The sequence below is a fragment of the Lagopus leucura genome, unplaced genomic scaffold (assembly GCF_019238085.1).
Source record: "Lagopus leucura isolate 7727_CA_CO unplaced genomic scaffold, USGS_WTPT01 Super-Scaffold_100026, whole genome shotgun sequence".
Taxonomy (NCBI): Eukaryota; Metazoa; Chordata; class Aves; order Galliformes; family Phasianidae; genus Lagopus; species Lagopus leucura.
Genome location: NW_024962277.1, coordinates 2,738,329 through 2,764,244, shown reverse-complemented (window position 1 = coordinate 2,764,244; position 25,916 = coordinate 2,738,329). Strand labels below are relative to the sequence as shown.

At 37.2% G+C, this 25,916-nt stretch overlaps 1 protein-coding gene across 25 annotated transcripts in view; it reads left to right on the top strand.

The window, feature by feature from the left end:
- LOC122184940 (sarcolemma associated protein) overlaps window positions 1-23,590 on the top strand; it is a 74,686-nt gene extending 51,096 nt beyond the window's left edge. For 9 of the 25 annotated variants that reach the window (XM_042880327.1, XM_042880351.1, XM_042880334.1 and 6 more), the window contains 10 exons: window positions 284-340; window positions 3,540-3,620; window positions 3,876-3,935; window positions 10,485-10,607; window positions 11,335-11,409; window positions 15,414-15,734; window positions 16,830-16,947; window positions 17,639-17,810; window positions 18,817-18,951; window positions 23,386-23,590. In XM_042880327.1, coding sequence (XP_042736261.1) covers window positions 284-340; window positions 3,540-3,620; window positions 3,876-3,935; window positions 10,485-10,607; window positions 11,335-11,409; window positions 15,414-15,734; window positions 16,830-16,947; window positions 17,639-17,810; window positions 18,817-18,951; window positions 23,386-23,475 — 1,232 coding nt within the window. In that variant the 3' untranslated portion in view covers window positions 23,476-23,590. Of the gene's footprint in view, window positions 1-283; window positions 341-1,643; window positions 1,766-3,539; window positions 3,621-3,875; window positions 3,936-10,484; window positions 10,608-11,334; window positions 11,410-15,413; window positions 15,735-16,829; window positions 16,948-17,638; window positions 17,811-18,816; window positions 18,952-22,307; window positions 22,398-23,385 lie in introns of those variants that run through there. The other 16 variants (XM_042880330.1, XM_042880335.1, XM_042880332.1 and 13 more) reach the window with 5 other exon arrangements.
- Window positions 23,591-25,916: the final 2,326 nt, after the last annotated feature.

Below are 25,916 nucleotides of genomic sequence, written 5' to 3'. Positions count from 1 at the left end.
TCATTTTAAAAAACAATTGTAACTTTTCATTAGTGAATTGGAACATTAATGAAAGTTAACAAATTGCAGAGGACATATAATTATGTACTTTATCACAATGTTTTACTAGGTTTGAGTGCTTTGTTTCATTATTCCATGCCAGAATAAAGTTGTTGTTCAGGCCTGAGTAGAAAGTAATACTGTCAGCTTTTAATTTGGTCATGGAATGTGGTCTGCGTAGATGTGTGCAGGGAAAAGCTTGCTTAATTTGAGCCTGGAAAGTAACACTTATTTTGTTTGGCAGACAAGATCATAGATGAAGGACATCTAACCAAAGTGGAAGAAACAAAGCTTTTGAAAGGTTAGATTTATGGATTATTTAAGTGTTTTGAAGCATGGTTTTTATATGACCTTAATGCATGTTCTCTGTTAAACTGACTGTTTTGTTGAATATTCACGTAATAAAAACAATCAATGACAGGGGAGGTATATTGTGTACTGACCTCAAATACTGTTGTAGAGTAAAAAGATTGAAAGGAAACAGTTTACAAGGATGCACTGCATGAACTTCTTTTCTCAACTGAGTTCTTACCAGAATGTACGTTTTTTTAAATTGGAAGGACAATACATATATTTTGAAAATTGATTAAAATCTCTTGTGCTGGCATAAATTCAAGCTCGTTTTAGTTAGAGGAGGAAAGAGAAATAATGTTTAGTCTGACTTAAGATGTAAATGAAAGCGTATTTCAATTTGATCTGTTTGTAACTTACCCTGGTAATTATTTCAGAACAACGGCAACCTCCTAAGCTTGCCTTTTGCAAACTACAAACGTGCATCTCCAACTTTTCAGTATAAAACAAGTGGAATACAAAGATTTAGTTTGACAAGATTTATCTTGCCAAGAAACAGTGATTGTTATCTTGCAGTGTCAAAACTGCAAAAAAAAAAAAAAAAAGTTTTGAAGTATGTAGGTCACTGTTTCCTGTGTGTCTAATAATGTAAAGCTGGACTTGCAGGCTGACTCTGCTTCTGTAGCTTTTTATTAATGTCTAGACATGCTAACACATTTCTTTGTCCTTCTGCAAAGTGTTACTGCACTGAATAAATGTTAGCTTGGCTAAAGTCCTGGTGCTTTAGAGACTTTCCTCCTTCTGTATGAAATTGCATCTTTAATTTGTTTCTGTAGGTGTGCAAACTATAGACAAGGTGCCATATTTGGCAAAAGAATGCATACAATAACTGTAACTTAACACTTGCATGCCAGTTAACTTGCAGTACGACAGGCTATTTTTAGTGTTTGCTAATGTATTCAAACTCTTCAAGTACGTATGATGTCAACACGTGTTAATATACTTCATCATTTTGGCTATATTTATTCAGCTTAGTTTTATTATGGGAAATAGAAACAACTGCTGTGAAACAACTTAGTACAGAAATCGGTTTTGTGCTTTCGGCTGTGGTTGCAGCATAGGAAGCAGGGCTCTAAACCATCTGTCTTTTTTACTTCTGCCATTTCCAACACTTACGTTTGCACGTCTTTCCTCTGGTGCCTGGATCAGGGGCTGAGGGGGAGGGGAGGCAATTGTACCTGAGAGCAAGTGGGAGGGGAGCATGGGAGGGAGGAGAGGGGGAGAGAGAATTAATGCAGGGCTTGGAGCTCACTGCTCCACTTAGCACAGAACAAGGAAGCTGTGTCCATGTATGACCTGATATGGTAAGGTTAGTTGGATGCAGATACTGCTCAGCTTCGCACTCGTGGACTGGCCACTAAGACAGACGGCATGGGTGAGGCTTTCAGGATATACTTTTCTTTGTACCTAAGGTTTAAATGTTTTTTACGGTTTTCGTGGCTGTCTTGTGGGTTTAATTCTATTTGATACATGTAAAATGATTTGATACATGTAAAATGCTCTGTACTGTGATGTCTTCACAATTTATTTTTAGGGAATAACACTTCTAGAATGGGGCAGTACTGTTTTTACTTAGCAAAGAACCACCCCAGCCATCAAATTCCTTTAATAATCAAATTCCTTTAATAACTGCTTCAGTCACTGTGAGCTTTGAAGTCAGCTGAAGGCATATGATTTATGTTTGGGAAAGCTGCCAGGCCTGAACCCCTAATGCACTGTGTCAGGATGCCTTCCTCTTCTCCCTCTCCAGTGATTTCAGTTCTATTGGAATAGGAAGAGCCTGGCTCTTGATCGGCTACTTTGCTTGTACTTGTCATCTTCTGTTTTGTTTAAAAGTTTGTGTTCCAGCACAGAGAAAGAAGACTCTTCATGTTACATAACAAAAATGCTTTCTTGCTGTTAACCTGTCTTCTTGCTCGTTTCCCAGTGTTGCGTGTTTTCATTTTTCGCTTCTTGTTTAGGCGGCATTCAGTTCCTCTTATTCTCTTGTTATTTGTAGGAACAATGCCCCCCGACTTCCTCATGACTCCTGCCTTGTTGTGCTTATTGCTTGTTGTCAGTGCTTTCTAACAGTATTCATGTAACACACCTTATTGTTTATTATTGTGCATCTTCTGTTCCTGGTCCTCCTCTGGCACTTTTCTTTGCATCTACGCTATCTGTATGTGAAGAAATTGTGTTCACTGTGCCTTTTCCACACACACAGGCATCACTCCTACCATATATAATGTCACAACGATGCCTTTGGTGTGTGTGCATGTCACTCTCTTTACCTGGGTATCATACTCAGGTAGAACATGTGTTAATCTGAGGCAGCAATGCTGTCAGACCATGGCTGGGTGCATATGGTTAGCCAAGAAAGACTTCACTCTATTCAGCTTCACTTGCATGTTGGTGACTTTGTAGCTGCTGAACTGTCTTACAAGAGTCACCTCACCTTCTGAAAATATGCTCCTCATTAAAAATTGAGAAGTGGTGAGGAGGCTGCATGGCTTCATTAAGCTGAATGTGATGATAGGGTGGGTTGTATGTGACTAGTTATATTGTGAAGGTTTGGGTCTGTTTGTTTTTTTTGTTTCGTTTGTTTGCTTTTTGGTGGAAGAAGCATAGCAAGTGCCTTCTGGAAATACAGTCTAAACTGAAAATTCTTTCTATAAACTAGTTACTGTATTCTGTATTGATTCATGCTACGCTTTTTTTTTTTCTACAGAGCAGTATATACAAGGCTTGCTGCTATTATTTTTTTGTTCAAAATACTGAAACAGTTTCATTCACTACAGCATTTTATTTCTGCCTCATAACAGTATCTGCATTGTTCTATATCTCTTTTCGTATTTGTTCTCTGATTGGATAAAACAATCAGCTTTTGCAAAGAGTTCCAACTGGCAAGAATACAGCTGTACACAAAAGATCAAGCTGTGCATGAGACAGTTGCATCCCCAATTAGATGCTAGGCTAGATTAATGAGTTCAGGAAACTGAATCCATTTTACCCCAGGTTTATGAAGAAATAAGCAAACATCAGGTTCTTAAGAGCTTTCTTCAGTTCTTCTTTCTAGTGACATTTAACAGTCATATAGATATATGTACATATATGTAAGTCAGGAACAAAGCATTTATGCTGTACTTGATTCTCCCTGTCTCTTACAGAGAACCAAGCAAGAGTGAAAGAGTCAGATTTGTCAGACACTCTTAGTCCGAGCAAGGAAAAAAGCAGCGACGACACTACAGGTAAACATTGAACTGAAGCCTTGCAAAATCTAAATAGTTTGAATTAAATCACTTAATCATGAGCATTTTTTAAGAGTGGAGAAGGCTTGTGTTATGTATTATGAGACACATACATTTTAAGCAGTATTGTCTGCTTTCAACCTTATAAGAAATTGCTGTAAAATAAGAAATATATAAAAGCTTCTTTACTTAAAGAATACAAATATAAAAACTGTCAACAATCTGCCTGTTTTCTTACAGTGTTTTTTTTCCCAGATGCCCAAATGGATGACCAAGATTTGAATGAGCCTATTGCTAAAGTAGCTCTTCTGAAAGGTAAATTTATTTTTGTAAGTTTAAATACATGTTCTACATGTAAATACTTAATCTGTATTTATAAGTTAATGTTCCTGTTTTGTTTTTTTTTAATCAAATGTGTGTTAATATTGAGACTCATGAAATATTTAGGTCGTGTTAGTAAGGAATAATTGAACTTAAATATTAATGTTTCCTTTGGATGGTATAAAAGCGTGCTGCTGAGAGTTAGTATAGGAATAATTTGTGCTTAAAGCTCTACTTACCAATGCTGTTCTATGAACTTATATGTTATAATTTCAAGTACTGTTGAGAAATAGTATTGGCATTTGCTCTAGTTAGGGCTGGTAATCACTGAGAGAAGAGAATGGAGAAGATTCCTCCATTACTGAGAAATGCTTTTGAGCATTGCCAACTTTTACTTCTGTAGTTTCCCTCATTGTCAGAAATGCTCCTGCTAGTTTGACATGGTGGTATAAAAATTCTAAAATCTTTTTTATAGTTAATGCAGTGAAGACTTGAGATCCTCATTTGAACTGTATTGAACCTTGGTATGGTCTTCATACTTCTAAAATGATATTATTTACTGCTGTTTGTACTAAAGCCGTTTGTACTGTAAACTTAATTAGCAAGCTATTTACATGTTCATGGTCTGAATAACGTGGGATATTGTTACATTTAGCGTACTGAAAGTTAACTTGGCTTTATGTACTGTTATAGTTAGAAAATATCTACACAGTGATGCTTACGTTGGTATCACAAGTGAAAAGAAAGTGACAGCTCTTCGTATTTTTGAAAGGCAGGAAACCATAGTTCAATTTAGGAGAACTGTAAAAGAGCTTTTTCCTCTATTTGCTTACACTTCCTATTTTCTGATAGAAAGGAATTAAAAATATATGGTACATGTATATATTTTTTTCAGACAAGAAACCAAAAATTGAATATGATATTTTCCAGTAAATTTCAGTTCAACATAGCTTAAAATAATTTAAGTGTTCAAGTGACCACTTCCATTTAGGTTTTATGTTAATGTCTCTATGAATAGCAATGAATAATAATGCCTATAACCTTTCTGTAAAGTGTATTTATAAAACAAAAACAGCTCACTGTCTTAAACAAATACTGTGGGGAAGAGGACAACAACAAAAGAAAATACATCAGTGGATCTACTGATTTAACGGTATTTCTACCTTTCTGGATTGTAAAAAAAGAAAAAACAATCTATATAAACATATAGAGAGAGATACCTATCTATCTAAATATAAATACGTATTTTAATCATTGAAAATGACTGCTCCCATGTAGCCAACTGAAGACTACTCATGTTTGGCTGGATACCTTATTTGTTCTCTGCTGGCACATTGAAAGCAGGCAGTAGGTAGGCCTACTACTCTTAGGTTGAGAATCTGTGACTGACTTCTGCCTGAATGCAAATTAAGTCTTGGTAGGCTCTGTCAGGTTGCCTGCAGTAGCCCTAGGATGAGGTAAGGCTGTGAGCATTCTGTTTCTCAGCTTTGAAGGTTGGCATGTCCTGTCAAGAGTTGGATGTAGTTACACTTGCTCCATCTAGGGAATGTGTCCAACTCCTGATAGTTTTATGGTTTTGTTGCCCTCTTATTTTTCTTATGTTTTAATAAAACATGTGTTTGAAAAGCATTTTGTTACAAACATTAACTATGTTACATATGCAGCCCAAGACTATTCCTCTTCACTCAGTGTGGCTCCAGGCAAGCCAAAAGGTTGGACGCCTGTGGTCTAGGGTATGTTAAACTGAGGAGAAAGAGTAACTGAGCTCTTCAAAGACTAAAATTTTCTATAACATGGAAACATTCTTGTGCTCATGTGGATGTTTGGCATTGTTTCATTTGTCTTCATCCAGTTGAAAAATGCCTATTTGCTATTGAATTACATGTTATAATTAACTAGCATAACTCTTCTTCTCTTGAGGCTATTTATGGACATTCCTAGTCTGCTCTCATGAAAACATTTAAAAATATCTGTACAATGAATCATATGCCTGTGTAATTTTTATGAAGAGTCCTTAAGCTCAAAGTTTTATTTGCAGTTTTGTCAGAGCTACTTCATGTGCCTGATTTTGCCCTAAAAAGGATCTTATTTGCTACAGAAAGACTTTGGAGTGGGTTTGTTATGCATTCATATAATTAAGGAAGAGTGAGAACATTTCGGATCTGGCAGCTGTTTGGAATGCGGAAATGGCTGCTGGAGAAGGCAGTGCTCCTTTCTGTTTAACTGCTGGAATGTGGAGCACAAATACACGGAACAAGAAAATGATGAGATGTTAAATTGCTGTAGTTTCTTCCAAGTGTATTTTCCATCAATAAATTCTGAGTGCATTCAGGATTTGTTTCAACTTTATACAAGGCAGAATCTGGCAAAGATGAGGAAGGGGAAAAACTTGCACAGATTAGCAGAGCTGCTTGTTTTTTTTCAAGAGGTAAACATCTCTATGGGCCATTTATAAGAGGTCCTTGGACATTTCTATATAGGCTGCCTGTGACTACTTATTACAAAGAAAAATTGCAAAGCTGAAAGCAAGTATATGTTGAACAGATGGTTACAAGCAATAAATGCCATTGGAAGTTCAATGATCTTGTCAACTTCCGTGTGTTTGTCAGTAACTCCAACATTGATCCATGGGATCTTATTATAAATGTTTACTGAATAGTTTAGTTCTCTGAATAGTGTTATTTTAGTTAATAAACACTGAAAATTAGCAGTGGAAAGCTTAATAACCATTTGTTAATTGTTGCAGTAATAGCCAACTATACGTCTCATGTGTATGACAAATATTCTTAGGTGGCAAAAAAAATCTGATTTAGTACTTAGTCTAGCAGCTGGCAACCCTGCCCGTGGCAGGGGGGTTGGGACTTGATGGTTCTTGAGGTCCCTTCCACCCCAAGCCATTCAGTGTGATAAATTTTCTGTTAATCTTACAAAGCTGAAGATAACTCGGGTTTTTAATTGTCTTACCTGAATCACATGAATGCTCTGAAAATATTCATCTGAGTGACCTCCGGAATCATGTCCTGTCCTACTCTGAAAGGGAACTGTTGTGAGACTTGGGAGAAATACCAGCCTATTGCTGCCACAGGCAGGCAGTGGCTAAGACATGAATGAACATCACAGCCTGCACGTGCCTCCATAAGCTCTCCTATCAAAACAAAAATAGAAAGACAAACACGTAAACAGAGCTTAGTTAACATCTTCATTCTTGTAAATGTTGATTTAATCTCAGTTTTGCTGGTCTTTTTAACTAAAACCTAATCGGTTCTGAGGTTGCAAAACCCCAGTTTATGTTAGATGGAAAAAATACCTTCAGGCGCTATCGTAATCTTTAAGGATCTGGAAGTAGTTGCTTTTCCTCCAAACTGACCTATAGGGTAGAGTTCTGTATGAGGGAGAAAGTGTTGAATGTACTTTGAGAATGATTTGTTACAGACTGCATTAACTATTCTTTTTTATTTTTTTTAATCTACCAGTGGAGGAAAAGTTAAAGATTAACAATCTGGTGTTAAGGAAAACATGAGTGTGTAGGGATAGGCGTGGGAAAAGTGGGGTGATGAATCTCTTACAAGATAGCAAAAAATCTGGTCACAGATGAAAACTTTCTGTGAGGATGGGTGTTTTTTATTGCTTTTGTTTGTTCATTTGGTGGAGTTTGGTTTTTTTTAGTTACCTTAAAGGTAGAACTCTGCTTAGATTTCTGAGAACAGTTACTCCAGTATTGAATACATGATGGATTATGTCTAAACCCAATAGTGGTTTTACTGGTTATGAATATAGCAATACCATCAAGATACTGTTTTTCAGATCTCAGTGTTAGCACTGAAGTGATGTTTGCTTTGCACTAGAAGGCATGAAAGAAATTGTCAGTTTGTGAGAGACTGAAAACCTGTTTTTTTCCCATAGATGTGATTATATTTATTAGCTTTTGGTTTAGAAGCTTGTCAGGTGTATCGAAACTACCCTATTGCATTTGAGTAGGAAGGAGTTCTTACCTTGACATGTTGTCTCTCTGCTAAACTGATTATGCCGTCCCATAAGAATTCCTCATCTCCCTTAAAGCCGTGTCATCTTTCATGATGTGTCCTTTCACTGATGTGAAAATGCTGTCCACTAGGATGTTCATTCAGTGTGCCTATTGTTTGATTCGGGACACTGCTTCTTTATGCTTCTTTAATTTGAATGTAATTTGTCAACTCCTTCATCCATTTCTTCTGAGCAGTCTCATTAAGGACTGAAAGTCTAATTGCCACAAATCTTTATCCATGAGAAGCTAGGAACAAAACATCTCCAGTAAAGAGAAATCTGGACTAGAAATTATAATAAGCTTATAAAAGAAAGTATTTGGGTGAAAAATTGGGTCCTCTTTTTTCTTTCTGCTCACATAATTTTTTTCTGAAAAAGCCTAAAAGTGCATGTGTTTCCATATCCCCTTGATCCCTTCAATTCATTACTGTGAGAATGGGAAAGACAGCCTCTAAGAGGAACACAGTGTGAGAACTTTAGAATAATTTCATTAGTTTCCTTAATGGAGAAAACATAATTTACCTTTTGGGTTTTTGTTCTCTGCAGTCTGACTCCATCTTAAACCTGCAGCAATGGGTGTTTATCAGCCATAGGGCTGTGTGATGTGTGTACCTTCTTGTTCTGCCTTTCCTGTTTTCCATCATGTCCTGTGAACCGTTTCACTGATTCTCCTCCTTTGCCCTTCTCTCCCAGCCTGGGTGCATTAAAAAGATGGTCAGCTGGTGAAGGGAAGTGATCCTTCCCTGCTATTTTGCCCTGATGAGACCCCATCTGGAGTGCTGTTTCTGGGCTCCTCAGTTCAAGAAAGGCAGAGAACTGCTGGGAGTGTCCAGAGGAGGACCACAGTGAGGGGCCTGGAGCATTTCTCTTATGAGGAAAGACTTGAGAGACCTGGGGCTGTTCAGCCTGGAGGAGACTGAAGGGGGATCTTATCAATGCTTATAAATATCTAAAGAGTAAGAGTCAAATGGATGGGGCCAGCTGCTTTTCAGCAGTGCCCAGAGGCGGAACAAGGGGCTTTGAGCACAAACTGGAACACAGGAACTTCTGTCTGAACATAAGCAAACCTTTTTTACTTTGAGGGTGACAGTGCACTGGAACTGGCTGCCCAGAGAGGTTGTGGAGACTTTCTTTGGAGATATTCAAGCCCTGTCTGGAAGCCTACCTGTGTGACCTGCTGTAGGGAACATGCTTTAGCAGGGGGTTGGCCTTGGCAGTCTCCAAAGGACCCTTCCAACAACTACGATTCTGTCATTTGTGATATAAAGGTTTATTTCTCTACCTATGTGGTCTATTAGTGCTGCTTATACTTATGACAGATCTTTCTGCACAGGCGCTGCTTAGGGAGAATTTGGTGTGAAAGTGCTTCTTGCCTTCCGTTCCTGATATTACAGATGCCTGCAGGCTAGGGCGTTGTCTTCCTCTTTATGTTTCCGCATCTAATTCCTAATATGCACCCATTAGATGACAAATACATATTTGTCATCTTCTGTATAATTTAAATTATCCAAAACCTTCAGCTTTAAAAGTATTTGACTTCCATGACTGTACATCATTTCCTGTAATCAATCCCAAGAGGTATTTTGCATGCATTTTTAATTAATTCAAAGCTTGCAGGGAAGAACATTTTGATGATTTAGTTTCACATGGTTGAATATTTAGATACCTGATTGTATTAAAGATGTGCCTAATAATTTAGTAAAATATTTAAGGGCAAAATCTGGCCCTTAGAGGTCACTGAAGAAAACAAACAGGTCTTCATTGAATCACAGAATCACGAAGGTAGGAGAAGACCCATAGGTCACCAGATCCAACCATCATCTCACACCACAAGTCCACACCAACTCGTGTCACTAAACACCACGTCTGCCAGTCTGAAAGAACACAGGTGGCAATGCCACCACCTACCTGAGCAGCCCATTCCAGTGCACGGCTGCACTTTTTGTTAAGTAACTCTTCCTGATACCCAGTTCAAACCCCTGGCACAACTTGAGGCCATGTTCTCATCCTAACCTTTTCTTCATTCTGTTCTAGTGAATTCCCTAAGTTTTCATTTTCTTGTAGCTGAGGTTCACAGAAGGAGAGGAGGGGAGCGAGCAGAGTGGGCTCAGGGGTTGTGTGGCACAGAGTTCTTGCTCAAAGTGTGCTGGGGGAGGAGGTTACAGTAGCTTCCTTTTAAAAGTAGACAAGTAGTTAATGCAGTCAAGGATTGTCTTCTGACTGTTTCTTCTTTTATGTCAATACAGGCAGCTTTGCTAATCAATACAGTATTTTTAAAAACTCTTGATTATGTGTGTTCTTTTTATTTTACTGCATGTTTTTATAATTAATATTTTAAAGTATGTATGTTTTCCTCCTTTTAAAATATATTAATATTTTTTCTAATATTTACCTAATCCAATTTTGAGTTTACTTAACTAACTCTGGATTATTTGAATAGAAAATCACCAGACATCTCATAATAGTGCAAAATAAACTGTTGTAGAAATGTATGCTTTAAAGGAAATGTTCTTTTGTCAGATGAACTTCAGGGTGCACAATCAGAGACTGAGGCTAAGCAAGAAATTCAGCAGCTGCACAAGGAGCTGATTGAAGCCCAAGAGCTAGCTAGAACAAGTAAACAAAAATGCTTTGAACTTCAAGGTGAGACCCCGATCAAATTGGTTAATAGGGTATCCTTGAAAACTGTATTTATCAGGTAGTCTTAGAAGGGGTTCTGGTTTTGTTGATTGTTAGACTTGGTTCCTAACACTCCCATCTCCTGCACAGAAAGTTTGTTTTGTTTTCTTTTAATATATAATCAGATGGAGCCCCTGACTTTTTCAGTCAAGAATGACCAACTTCTTTTCATAGTACTGAAGTACATGTGAGCTCCATATATTTTATCCTTATAGAACATATTCTAGAATTATTGATTCACCCATATTTCAGTCACATAATGCCTGTAGTATAATGCATTCAGTGATCATCCTTTTAAATATGGAGCTGTATCTTTGTCATCAACAAAACTGGTTGTTTTTTACAAGTAGTGTAGTCTAGTTTGATTACGTACTGTTCAGTGTTCTAAGAGATATTTGCAGCTTTTTTTGCTTCCCACCCTATGCCAGCTGCCATTTAGCACTCATAGTTTCTGGATCAGACAGATGATTGTATTAGTTTCAAATTAATTGCAATACTACATGATAATGGAGTAATATCTCTAATTTGGTGTTTTTGTTAAACTACTTACACAGTTAACTAGCTTTAACCTACTGGAATAATCTGATTGTTTTGATCTTTTTGGATAAGAGGAAGTCATGACTAAAACTAATTACAAAACTGAAATACTTTTTACTTACAAACTTCTGGGCACATTCACTTTCATTTATAGCACTATTGGAAGAAGAGAGAAGAGCATATAGAGTGCAAGTTGAAGAATCTAACAAGCAAATAAATGTTCTGCAAGGTAAGAAATAACTTTTTCACTCCACTTTCCTAGGGAAAATATATAGCTTTAGCTGTTTTCATGTTAGTATAAGCACAGTTAAGGAAAATGTTAAGTGAATGTGTTTTAATTTATTTTTTTTTTACAATATGTCTGAATTATAGTTTAAAATATTACCTGTCAATTTCTATTTTTAGTTGTAACTTAGAAAATGCAGAAGTTATCTGTAACATATTCCTCTTCTCCCTCTGTCTTCAGTACTTTTTTGTCAGCTTTGAATGATCCAGGGATTCTTACTATTTTACTTTACTGTTTTATTTTATACTTTTTATACTAATTACTTACTATTTTATTTTATTTTACAATTCTTAGTGTTTTACCTTCTCCGAGGCGTTATCCTTTTGTTCCCCTCAATCTCTTCACTTTATTGATAGAATCCTCTTGAATCATTTTTAATCCCTCCAAATCTCATTTAACCTTAGTATGCTGTACAATTTCTTCAACAGGGACATTGTGCTCTATGAAAAACAGTATGACCACTATCATGCTTCTTTCAGCCCAAAATAATTACACCAGAATTCAAATCCAGTGATTTACGTAACTCTTATTCATAACACAGAAGCTATCATTTGCAAACTAGTGAAGCTCTGTATTGACAGAAAGAGTGGAACTTCCCAAGTCTGTCTTGATATGGATTTGTTGAATCCTTTAGCTTCTTCTATGTCCTTGTGTTGCCTGCTGTTTTAAAAGAATTGTGATAGCTCAAGCTCATTAGTCAACAGGCTGTCATTCCTGCCTTTAAATCAGTAGGGGTTATACTAGGACTCTTCCTTAGAGCAAACAGTAGTGTGAATACCAATTGTGAATTAAGGTGTGGATTGTTAAACGTGTAGAACCTTCATTCGTTCAGCTTGAGCAGAATGATGGTTAGAAGACATGAACAGACAGATGTAGTAACATCTATGTTTTTTTTCCCCATAGGAAATAAAAATGGTTTGCTAAAGATATTTCAGTGTATTGTAGTTTGTTGTGAGATGTGATACTTGATGTATACCAGGTACATTCACTGAGAAGCTTGTGTGATTGCACTATGTCATAGGGATGTCAGCAAAGCATATTTAGTTCTTCTGCTATTGCTCCTCTAAGGAAGAGCTTACATCCCTTCCAACCAGAGAAGTCGTTAGTTTTGAATTTTGTCCTGCTAATAATGAAAATCTTCCAAGAAATGAATGCTGTAGCAGAAGTTAAAAATTGCAGTCTGATGGGCAGTTGTATGCAGAGCAAAGAAATATCTATTTATCTATTTAAAACAATTTCTCTCTTAAAAAGAAAAAAAAACCCAAATGGTGGAAGCTTGCCAGAGCCACGCTTAACTGTGGCTTTGTCTCTTGGATGCTTTCCAAGTGAGTTTTGCAAGTGTTTTTTGCTCATCCCTCTCCATGCAGTTTAAGGCATTCTGATGCTAGTCATGGGCTTGCTGCTTCCCAAACTCTCAGGGTGTGGCGTATCTCAAACTTGGGAAAGGTTGCCGTGATGTCATTGCTCTCTCTTGGCAGCCTCTGAACTGTAGTGGAGCAAAAAACCTGGACAGCTTCATACAGTAACGTTTCTTGAAGTATTTCCATGGAATCAGTATTTTAGGTCAGCTACTTGGCTTCTGTGTTCATCATACAGAAGAGAGGGTGCCATAGAAACAACTGAAATCCTGTCTCTACGTGTGGAGCTCCTTAGATGAGCAGATAGGTAAAGCAAGGAAGTCCTTGTATCTCAAGTAACTGGCTACTACTTAAAAAAAAAAAAGTGCAACATTCAGTTCAGATGAGGTAATGGTTTACATAATTAAGAGACGTAATGGAAGCTTTATTTCTAATCACCCTTCCAAGTTACACACAGTGTTTCAGAGACCACTCCAGTATTCTTCCTATGTAAGGTACTCTTACACCTCATCAAACTTTAGAAACACTTGTATATTTTTGTATGTTTGTTCATGTCCTGCTTGTTTTCATGCCTTAGAATTTCAAGGCAGAGATGTTCGTAAATAAGACAGAAAGAAGAAAATGAAAATTTATTTGGAAAACTGCTATTATTGAGGAGCAGGAAGTTAGTTGAGCTTGATAAAGAAGATAATACAAGGAAGATGGGGGTTGAAAAATCACTCCTTTGCTTTTTGATGGACTCCTGTTATGTTAGCAAGTCTAAATTCTTGGTGCTTTAGAAAAATATTGTTTCCTAGCATAATGGTTTGGGATGTTCAAAGCTTCTAATGAAACAATACATGGCAAGGCAAAGATTAATGTTCTGCTCTCTTACTGTCAGATTGTTCTCATCTACTAGTTTGATTACTTTTCTATTAGAATAATTGTATAGAAATTGTTTCCAAACTAATGGGATGGTAATAAGCCTCATATTGCTCACATACACAAAAATGCATTGTGCTGTTGTCTGTTATGGAACAAATGTATTGCTTCACCTGAGACAAGATTGCTGTGAAATCTACTTAGTGCAGTCTGTAATAGGCTGTGTGTATTGCAATACGTAATAGCTATCATGGTTTTTTCCATGCTGTCTTTTCCTTTCAGTTATTCAGAGATTCTTTAGTTCATCTATGAGATAAGTCTTGATAAAAGCCTTGCTGGAGCCTGTTGAGAGGAGGGGAAAAAAGGTTGCCTTTTCTTTACTATACATCAACTAGCAGCAAAGTTTCTGATTATACCTATATAAAGAATTGTACTTTTATCTCTCTACATGAAATGATGGAAGGGCATCAAGCATCACACGTAGCTGTCGTGAAAGTCTCTCTTGAGCAGTTTTTATGCTGTATCAGTTTTCAGCATGACTCATTTACACTCTGTCATCTTCTATAACGGATTGAAAGAACAAAAATAACTACAAGAAATCTGTGAAAGCTACTCAACCTTGGTTATCTCTCCAGTGCTTTCTGCTGTCCTTGTTTGCCCTTTCCTTCAGAAAACATAACATGCAGCTATAAGAATATAATTCTTACCCTCTGGTATTTTGTATCAGGGAAACAAGGAAATTTGATGTTTTCTTCTCAGAGCAGTTCTGAATTAATTTTGGTAATTGCTTTTTCCAATGATTGAAAATCATTGAAATACATGCGAATGTTGATTGGTGTACTTCAAAAAGATGCACAAAAAACACTTGGGAAATTATACTTTTTGCTTCCATCAGTCAGAACTTAACTATTTTACCCTTCCTACTGTAAGTATTAAGTATTTGCACAGGATTCTATTCTATTGCATATTTATGAAAAATAGTCATGCTCAGAGGAGATGCTTTTAGTAACCAAACAGTTTTGAATGGGAATAATTTAAAAGGTTTGCTTCATGCAGTTGAGAAATGCTGAATAGCCTAACACTTATGTGCCTGCAGCATGTTTACAGCCCATCATGAACAATAATGGACCACTTATGGTTCAGTATACTAGGTGCAGCTGTCACTTTTCATCCAAAATCCAGCTTGACCTTTGCAAAATACTTTTTGCAAAGAAGTAATTTTAATTCCTTTACTACAAGTTTGGAGAATAAAGCACAAGCTAGACTCTGTGCCTCAAATGTTTAAAGACATCACAAATTAACTCCAACTGCTGAACAGGCAGATGTTTCCAATGTAGCTTTGCGGATCTGTTTGGCTTGTCACAGAAGCTTTCTTTCATTCTGTCTTGTCCCCTAATCCCCTGCATCTTTTTCTATAATCCTTGTTTTGCTTACAACCAAGTTGGATCTAAATCTTGGTTTCAGATTTCAGGAGAGTTGCTTTTATGTTACACAGGAGAACTCTGTCTAAGAATGCTTTGTCTGACCCTAATTCCCGTTTCTTTTAACTCTCTGTCATGCATGACCTCATGTCTTTTTTAAAGGAAAATCATTTGATAAGGTTAACATACTTTTAATTGCATTAGACTTCTTTAGTCCCATTAAATATCAACAAGTTGATATTTTCAAAAATATTTTAGTTTTTCTGTAAGCGCAGGTTATAAAATCATAACAATGTGTGTTTTCCAGCTCAGCTACGGAGGTTACAAGAAGATATTGAGAATCTTCGTGAGGAGAAGGAGAGTGAAATTTCTAGCACTCGAAATGAACTAGTCAGTGCTCAAAATGAAATTCTGTCACTTCAACAAGTAGCAGAAAAGGCAGCATCAGAACGAGACACAGATATTTCTGCTTTGCAAGATGAACTACAAACTGTGCGAGCAGAATTGGAGCGGTGGCGGAAGGATGCCTCAAATTATGAAAAAGAAATTGTCAGTCTACAAGCCAGTTTTCAGCTTAGATGTCAGCAGTGTGAAGAGCAGCATAAGGAGGAGGCTGCTCGTTTGAAAGGTACTTGCTTAATAGGATGTCACAGAACAACACTAACAGCATCATCCTTCCCTTCACTTAGCTTAGATACACCTCTGATGTCAAAAGTAAGCTGAGTATAATGGTGCTTGGTAAACTTGTGCTGTTAGAGGAATTGATACAGCCACAGTTTTCCAAAAGAACTTGCATAAGATCTTTATGAGGAAATATATATAATTTAAGCCTGTAAATGGACAGCTTCTCAACTTTTTTATAGCAAAGCTTCACTTGAGACAGTGCTGTATGGCTCAATAAAATTGTTAATGCAGTCTCTATCTGTGTTACAATACATACAGAATTAAAGTTTTATTCTGGAAGCATGATGTAGAGATATAAAAGCATTTGTACAGATCTATGAGACTCATTTATTTGTGCTTCACTTTACATGTAGTGCACTCACTAGGACTGGTTGAGAGCCACTGTTCCAGGCCTGTAGCCTCAGGTCTTGAACGATCTGCTAGGGGAGCTGAGGAGCTGAAGCATTGTACACACTGCCAAGAAGCTGGCATATGTAAAATTTGTTTTGAATTCTAGGTCACTCAATCTTTGTGAAGCTGTCAGAGAAGCTTTTTCCAATTCAGATTATAAAATTGATCATTGATAAAAATCAATTTTGCCATGGATTATTTCAAAGGTCTCATTTTAACCCTTTAGCTATTGTTTTAAATGTTCTGTTCCACATAGCAGAGACATGTATCTCATTATTGTTCGTTACTTTCAATTTGTTTCCCATTTTCTGCCAAGAAATGAGCTTCTTCAAATATGCTTTTCTGTCACTGCTTCTAACATACTGGAGTAGACCCATAAACGAGACAATTTTCTACTGCTTTGTACCTTAAAGAAGCTCACATTAAGAAGAGCACTAACTTGTATGATGGCACACAAACTATTCCTAACAGCAAGAGATACAGTTGTATGTTTCATAGATCCTTGTGATAGAATTCATGTAACATGATTATAATCATTTGAGATTTACAGCTAATGGCAGATTTTTCCAACATTTACTAGTGGGTCTGCTTGACATATTAGTGAAATTACTAATTGTTAATTACTTGGATTAAATATTATTAATTACAGGAGAACTTGAAAAGTTGAAGGCAGAGTGGACTGCTCTGGAAGCTGAATGTGTTACGCTAAGGAAGGAAAACACTTCACTTGCATCTGAGCTTCAGCAACAAGAGAAGGAGCTTTCTAGGTAAGGGAACAACAGGCTTGTCTAGGAAGGTATCAGAGAAGCTTAAGAAGATTATTATTCTTTTTTCTTTCCCAAAGTGGTTCGTAAATGTCTGATGGTGTTTGTGCTAAATGGGTTGAGAGTTCCTTAATGTCACAATTTTTGGCAGAACGTGCTTTCATATCAATTAGTTATAGCAAGCTTTTTTTTTTTCCTCTGCAAATGCTTCTGTATTACTGCTCAGGTATTTTAGAAGGTATCCTGATTTATTTTGCTCTTGTCTTGTGCCACTGAAATAAGCAAAGAAGCATGTGTGCAAGCAACTGAAATGCTTCTAATCACCTTGGACAGGCTTCTTCCTTCAAATCACGAGTTAGTTTCAAAATGCTTTGGAATATATAATAATGAATAATAAAGTAGATAAGAAACTGAAGACATGAGGAAGAAAGTATTTATAATCTGTAATATAACTTAATTTAAACATGCAAAAATAAGTGCATGTGTTTTTAAAAGCAAGTCTATGGCCTATCTTTTATAGCAGTACTTTGTGCAGGAAATCAGTGTTGATCTTTTGTTCTGTGACTGCTCCAAGATGATTTCTCCATATCAAATAAAAATAACGTGAAGCTCAGAGAACAAAAACTGGTTTTAAACAAATAATTTCTGTTTAAATGTGAGGTAGAAGAGGAACCAATTGAATTTTGTTTTTCAGCTCTCAGAAGCAGAGTTTAGCTCTAACCAGCAATATAAGTGTTCTTGAAATGTCTCGAAAAGAACTTGAAGATCAGATGGGATCTTTGAGAGAAAAACATCAGCAGGACGCAGCCAGTCTAAAAAGCCAACTCAGTGAAGCTGAGAGTCAAGCAAAGGATGTTCAGAAAGAGGTAACAGAACATTCCTGCTTTGAATTAATCCAGTGCCCTCTGACTTTCCTTTTATTTCAATATAAAACAAGTAAAAACTGCAAATTTTTTAGTAATTAAACTTTTTCTTCCTTTAATTGCAAGTACTTTTGTGTTAGCTAACAGTATATAAATTGGGAGTCAGATCTTGAAGGAAGACTTAAAATAAAATGGCTTGTGTATCCATTCTGGGAACTTCCTAAAGTTTACTTTCATGCATCACCTTAGTGAATATACTTATAAGCTGGTCTGTCAGGTGAACCCTTATTCAGAATGTTTCTGATCATCACTGTAATTAAGTCTTGTTATGAGTCAAAATGGATTTTTTTGCCAATATGATCTTTCTAGTTAGATTTACATTTCATTTCACAGCAGACCTGCACATTCTTTAGAGGTCTGTTTGTCCTTTCTTCAGAATGGATCATCAGGCTTTTACAGATGATAAAAATTGCTTAAGGAAAAGCTAGCATTTCAAGCCTGACTTCTGAAAATCATGTCTGGAAGAAGGCTGTCATCTCTATCAATTACTTGTTTATTTTTAGGAGCAGCTTGAGTGAAGTTCCTGCCAGTCACTGCTGTTAGTTTGTGTTTCGCAATCTTTTTCTTTGTTTTGTCATGAACTCATCCCCGTTGCATTCCTTACCATTTTTGGAATTTGAAGGGAGCAGTCTTGCTAATCTTTGTGTTTGTAATCAGATGAGTTTGTAAAGATGCTTATCCTTTCAACTTCTGGTAAATGCCAGTACTGAAGGCCATTGGTTCTGCGCTTTCTAATCCCTATTAACGGCAAACACCAATAAACTTGTTTTCAGTAGATAAAATTGAACACAGAGTAAGGTTTTTCTGTCTTGCTTTTGTAGAGAGAGTGCATTGATCCAAAGCAAGTTACACTAGGCAGTGTAGGCAGAAAGGAAGCCATGCACTAAGCAAATGTAAGCATGTTTTTGAGTGTCCAGAGGTCTGTAGCCTTCTTTCTCTTTGCATTTAGTATGAAAGAACACAGACAGTGCTCTCAGAACTGAAAGCGAAGTATGAGATGGCTGAACAAGAAAAACAGTCAATCACAGAAGAGCTTAAACAGTGTAAAGAGAACTTGAAGCTGCTGCAAGAAAAAGGAAACAACGTAAGTCTGTACAAAGTATTTGGGGAAGTCTGGTTGTGACACTGACAGTTTTCTTGATTAAGAGAACATCTTTAATATTGAACAGAAAAGGCTGGACTTCAAAAGGAGCTATGTACCATATTGCATGCAAAATTCCATTCTGGTACTACCTATTAAATCTGTAGGTCATTACATGGGTACAATTATATATACCAATTAGATTTGCAGTTGCATGACAGTTTTAAAAACAGCCTTACTGTTGTCTTAGAAAAAAATCTAGCTTAACTACTCATTAAGAGCTAGGCAAAACTTCCCAGTTTCAGAGACTGACATGTGGGTAGAAGCTGAGAAACCTGGATCCAAATGAGTTAAGCAACTTTCTTCAAGGTGCTTTTATTTTATTAGTGATTATTACGACATGTGTTCCCTCCTCAGTCTTGCTCATGCTTCTTAACAGTGATTATCCCTGGTCAGCTCATGCTTTATACATGCAATTGAACCATCCTTTCTATCCACTCATGGAAGTAATCCTTTTCTGTTACATTTGGATAGGCTGTGTTGTTAGTATTGAGTTTACAGCTAGAGACAACATTTTTTGTTTCTTTTTTAATACTGAGACTTCTGAAATCCTTCAAAAGTTAAGAGTGTGACAGGTGTTATAAAGTAATTACAGCCTTTTTACTACTGGGAAGGCTGGTTTCTTGTCTTCCTGTGCTGCTGTTATGAACCCCCCACATGGACAGCACAAAATAAAAGGTTTACAAGTACTATTCTCTACAGTTACCTGTGTTCTAGGGCACAGAATAAATACTTATTCCATAACCCACTTATTGAAAGCAAACCTCTGACATAATAGAGTTAACAAAGATGTGAAGAACTCAAAGCCATTCTCATTTTTTTGGCTGTATTTTCATGAATGGGATGTTAATGTTCTTTTGGAACATACTTCTGCTTAGAATTTTCTGTAATGCCTAAATAATGTTGAATTACTGAAATAGGCAGAAGTACAAAAAAAAGACAACAACTTTCTGAAAGGAGAGATCATGCTAAAATAACTGCAGATGTGAGATTTTTCTGCTTTGTTAAAGCATTAATCTCAGTGTTGATTCATGAAAAAGGAGAGGAAGTTGAGGGAAGAAAAACACTGTGGAGGGAATTGGAGAAGCAGGTGAAAGCTTGCAAGGTAAGGGAATTTTTAGGAAGAATTTGGGGTGATTGTCAAAATGATATAAGGAACCACAGCAGTTGCCAAAATATTTTTAAAGAAGAGGTACAAGATTTGAAGCCTGAAGGTCAGGCTGTGATGCAGAGCATCCAACCATATAAGGACTTGCAGGACGAGCTTGCTATTCAAGCAAGCATTACTCAGTCAGTAATGTGAAATATGTCTGTTTTGTGGAATATTTGAAGCATCATGAATCCTGGGCTGACTTCCAAGGTCAAATTTTTAAAGTTCTGTTATCCCCTATTTGCTGGAAACCTTATCTGTTACTCTATTTGTGAGGACAGTGTCCTCGAGAGCACAGCTTCCCACTGTGGGATTTATTTATATTGGTGGCCAGTCTGAGTTTGCACATCTGTGGATTCTAATACCGAATGCATGTTTTTGATGAAGCATCTAATTATGCATTTCTGTGTAATAGGGAGATTTTAAAAATGTATTTTAATAAGCTCACGAGGGGCAAAATATAATCCTTTGAAGGAAACCCCATTAAGTTATCTGGTGGACTAATAAAAACTAGAAGACTGAGGGCTTCTCTGTTCCTTTTAGAACGTCATTAAAATATAAAGTTCTTATGCTTTCCCTGTCAGAAAGATAAAGCTTATTACTCTCCAAAAACCCAAAAACCCAACCCAGCAAAAAAGAACCGCAGTTCTGTGTTCTGAATTGCTTAGCACTGTGGTGTGTTGCTTGTGCTTGCATGTGTGTAGTCACTGATTATTTCCTGATGCTCTTTACATGAGGGATTTGTTTATGTGAACAGTTTGAGATCGTGAGCTGCTGTCACGGAGTTGACTGAAGCTTTTGGCGCTTTACTGAACACTGCTGTGATAGTTTCTGCCCATCTGCTTTCTTTGGGGAGATGGCACTGATTTGTGGCACCAATGACAAGAAAAATATGCTGCATGGAAATTAATAGTTGCACATGATTTGTCTGTCTGATATTCACCTTGAGTACAACAAATCTGAATTACTGTAATGGTAAGAATTGAATGGCAAAGATCAGAATACCTACTAAGATAATTCTGAGATTTCTGTGTTCTTAACCATATTGGAGATTCTATGATTGACTTCCTCAAATTCAAAACAGAATGAGATTTTATTTATGGATCACAATATTTTAGGAAGTCTCCAAACATGAATTTATCATGTATTTATTTGGCTGAACAAAATCAAAGTGAGTTCAGCACAAAGAAGTTCTTAAGAAAATATTTAGCATGATTTGAACTTAACCTCTGTGTGTCTGTGTATGTGCACAAAATATATAGGTTAGGATATGGAGAAAGCAGATGTCTTCCTGGGACAGCTTAAAAAGAAATTAGGTCCATTTTTGCTTCTAGTGTATTGTTATGAGGATAGAGGCTCCCTCTCCAGATTGTGAAGCAAAGTAGTTTCCAGTTAATTGAAAATAACTGAGAAAATGTGCAGATTCCTGTAAGGAGGCCATAAGCTAAAGGAACCCCTTCAGTCTTGCTAGCTGGTAGTTTGGCCCAGCTGCATCATTGGATCAGTCTTCAGAACTGCATTTGCTCACAAGGCTGATGCTGTACCAGAGATGCTGATCTTTGTGGTGTCTCTAACAGAAATGTACTTCTCTGCTTTGTAGTAACTTAGTGCTGATTGTACACTGTGTAATAACCTCACAAAGATCTGAACTACTGGGTTTGCCTGCGGACGTAGTTGTTATTGATTCATTAATGGAGGAAAGAGATTGTTTTTCTTGGAGGCTGATGATGGAAAGTAGGAAAGGCGGAATGAAGAAGCAGCTGAAAAATTCAATCTCTGGTACGAGTCTTTCTGCCTTACGAAATCCAGTTGGGATTTCCATTTACTTGCACTGACGAACTAAAGACAAATAGATATAAAATACAGGCAGATAAGATTCATTTTGTTTCTAAGTGCTAAATTCCAAGTTGAGATGAAGTTTCTTAGAGTATTTTCTTCTTACTTCCCTTTATTTTTGAACGTTCTTGTTCATTTGAGTAGAATGGTGTACTAACTTTGTATACCAGATTAGATAATGCTGTATTATTAGATGTCTTTAATACATTTCAATTAAAACAAAACTCACTGACTTATTTTCCCCTCTCTAAATCATCTTTACCTGATTGATTTGTAGCACAAAGTGATTTTTAATATCCCTTCCCTTCTTTAGCCTTCCATATTACAACCCGTCCCAGCCGTATTCATCGGCCTAATCCTGGCTTTCCTGTATTGGTGTTACGGCCCATTGTGGTAGCGAAAGGTACAAGCACTACTGTTCAGTCGATGTATGTTTGTCCCTCTCACCTGTTTGTGCCATTTCTGTATAAAATAGTGCATGGTGAAATGCTCACAGGTATTTCTTTACCTGAAGCAAACCCTTCATTTAATACGCCATTCTGTTGATACTGACGAGCTGAACGATCAACTAATCATTTAACATCTGTCTGATTCCTTTAATTCTAACAATCAATTTCATTCTAACTGGTTCTGAACGTGCCTCTTCTAACTTGGTCTCAGTGTCTTTAGCAAATGGGCTACCTTTTGCACAGTGCTGCGATGCTAGGGCCTGTAAGAAAGCTTATTTGCTTAATTAACTATGACAAATGAAGAGTTTGCCTCTCAATAACAACAAAAGTCAAGCTTTGGTTCTTATTTATGGACTAAGATATTCCTCTCTGGCTGTAAACACTTTTATTTTTCTCACTTGCTGTGAAGAAGATGGAAAAAAGACAAGAAATAGGTGGTTGGTTTGTATTCTGACCTCTCAGCTTGCATTTTCTCTACCGCCTCCCAGTGTGTTCTTCTCTTACTGTCATCATAAAATGTCGTGACAATCTGCTAGAAATGATTTTGTTAGGGTCTGTTATGAGCTGATGTCACAGGTCTGGATTTAATCCTTCAAAAGCCAAGTTAAAGATGTCAGTACTGCATAAACCTGTCTGGCAGTCACTGTGCTCAAGTGCTGTTTTAAAGACCTTAAGCCCTCGCAGTTTGAACAGCCAGTTTCGTTGAGGTGCGTATGGTAACGAAGCTGAAATACGGAACTGCCAAAGGTGGTCCTCAGTCACGAGGAGTTCTGTTCTTCCCTGTGTTCGCTCCAGGTCAGGGTTAGCCTGCAGTAGGGCTCGTGGGTAACGCTGTAGTGATGCCTGTCAACAGGTACTCAGGACTTTGAGGAACCACGGGGTAAAGTGATTAGTATGAATCAGAGCAAATATGATATTGATTTTTTTTTTCTCTCCACACAGAGACAATGGCCTTGGATGCCTGTGATGGCAGCTTTGGTTGCTGTGACAGCCGTGGTGCTGTACCCAGGCCTAACCAGAGCTTCTCCATGAGAACTGTTGTTGAATCCATACACCGTCCTCCCTTTAGAAGCTGGCAACATTCATATACTGAGGGAAAACAGATTAATTCTCTTCCTTTTTTTTTTTTTTTTTTTTTTTTTTTTAACCTCTTAATACAGCACAGCTCTGCGTGAGAACAGCAGTAGGGTCATTTGCTTTAAACTGTATAAAATGTATCTGTCTATAAAGAGGGAATAAAATTGTGATTCATCATACTGTGAGCAATATTTTTGCTTACAATTTCATGCAAGTTTTAAATTAGTTTGTTGGGATTCTGAATACTACAACGGTGGCCTAAAGTAGACTTCTTGGTACCAAATTATTTGTAACGGCTAGGTTTGTGGGCACGTACTTTAGAATCTGATTGCCAGATTTAAAAGGAAAAACACACTTTGGATTTTGGATACCCAAGCCAAGTAACCTTACGGAAGCTTGGCAAACAGATGCAGTGCACTCAGTGCCTTGCAGTGTGATGCTCTTCAAAACCAGTATGCCATTTTACTTGCTGTTAGTCACTGAGCTGTTGGGAACAAGGCTTAAGAAAACTTCCTACTCCTTTTGAAGGAAACATTTTTCTTTGATAAGGATTCTTTTATTAATGATTTGGGGGGGGGGGGGAAAACACAATTCATGTCCAGCCTTAAAAGAGATAGATATTGATGGTGGAGACCAGCCTAGAGTATTTAGCGTGCGCGTGTGCGAGTGCAAGCATGTGTGTGTTCCTGAGTGAACTGAGGTATTTCTGGGAGCAAATACTTGGTCATTTGATGGACATAGTGCAGTGATTCAACTTACATTAACTTTACTTTGAATGTAATTTATTAAATTTCATGTATTTAAAGAGGTGCGTTCTTTAAAAGTATGAATACTTTTTCACATATCACGTTGTATCATTTTATTTTTTCAGTCATTTGATACTTTCTGACTGAGCTGGGGAAGCTCTTTAAAAAAGCTTTTATGATGTAACTTCGTTATGAGAACTGCTACAGTACATCGTGATTAGCTGAAAATATTCTTAAGTTGCATAAAATACTACAAAATTGGAATCATCTCTGGTGACGTATGGGCCAGTTGAAGATGATTTTAATTTGGTAGTAAAACTGTGTGCATCCTCATGACATGGCTGTAAGTATGATGCAGTGGTCCCCATTACAAAGTTTATTTTCCTTATCAAAGTACTATAACTATTGCTATTTGCTGACTTTTGGTGGGAATCACCGTAGTGCTGAATTAAACGTAGACTATAGTTACTCTGTTCAGCTCAACAGTTCTGTCAAAAAAGTTTATTAAAGACTTAAACAATATACTGAAGAATGGTAAAGTAAAATGGCTTTGCTAAGGGAAACTTCAAAACAGGGAGGTAATCTCAGCAATTAAATTGGCTTTAAACAATTGTATGGCAATCGACAGGTAGTTTAAATATTTAAATAGAAATTTAGTATATAACTTACCTTGTAAGGTTTTGAGGATCATTGTCCTTTAATTAAAGGTTCTGTCTTAAGTTACATGGGATTTTCTATGGGGAGGATTGCTAGTATTGGCAAAAATAGTCCACAAGTGACTTGTAGAAAATATTGTCATTTAGTTCATTCATTTCATCACTTTCAGTTGCAGGAAGCCACCCAACCACAGAACACTCGTATGCCAGTGGTACTCAGTACCTCTTGTATATAGGTTATTGCAAATATTGTTCTGAAATGCTTACCTTCAGAATTACATTTTTTTAAAGTAAATAATTGTTTTAAATCTATTTTGTAAAGATATAAAAATACAATAGAATTTCTGGAGTACAGATTAAACTATTTGCACTAACACACGTGATGTGCATGATTTAATAAAATAACTTTACTCTCCCTATGCATGTTTGAGTTGGATCTCATTTGAAAAACAGTAGACTCATGCTAAGTTGATTTTGTGCTAGATACTGCCATAATTACTAGGCACAATGTCTGCAGCATGTTCAGTAATACAAAAAACCTTTTTTTTTACGTTGTGTTTCACATTTGCACTGGTTTAAGTTTTTATCTAAGTGATCTCTCTCCTCTCTGTGGCTTTTGGAAAGGGAGGGGGAAGGAGAGGGCCATGAAGAACTTGGGAACGTGACTGCTGGGGAGAAGCGAACAGTGATTACATCTGAAAGTTGGATTGTGCCTGAGCTCAGAGGAGCAGTGGGTTTGGAAAGGCCTTCTAGGGGAGGGGAGCCTGCTGCTGCCTTCTCAGGTCTTAGTACCCCAGCTCCCCGTTGTCCCTCCTGCAGCCACTGTTCCTTTTGCAGTTGGTTCTCTTCCCTCCTCCCTGCTGGTAGCACGTAGACATGGTGTGAGGAGGTGGAGCAGAGGCCAGCAGCACAGCCTGCCGAGCCCTGGGGCTGGTGGTGGGAAGGGCTGTGAGCTCCTTGCGACCAACCTGGGGAGCCCACAGCCGCTGGGTGC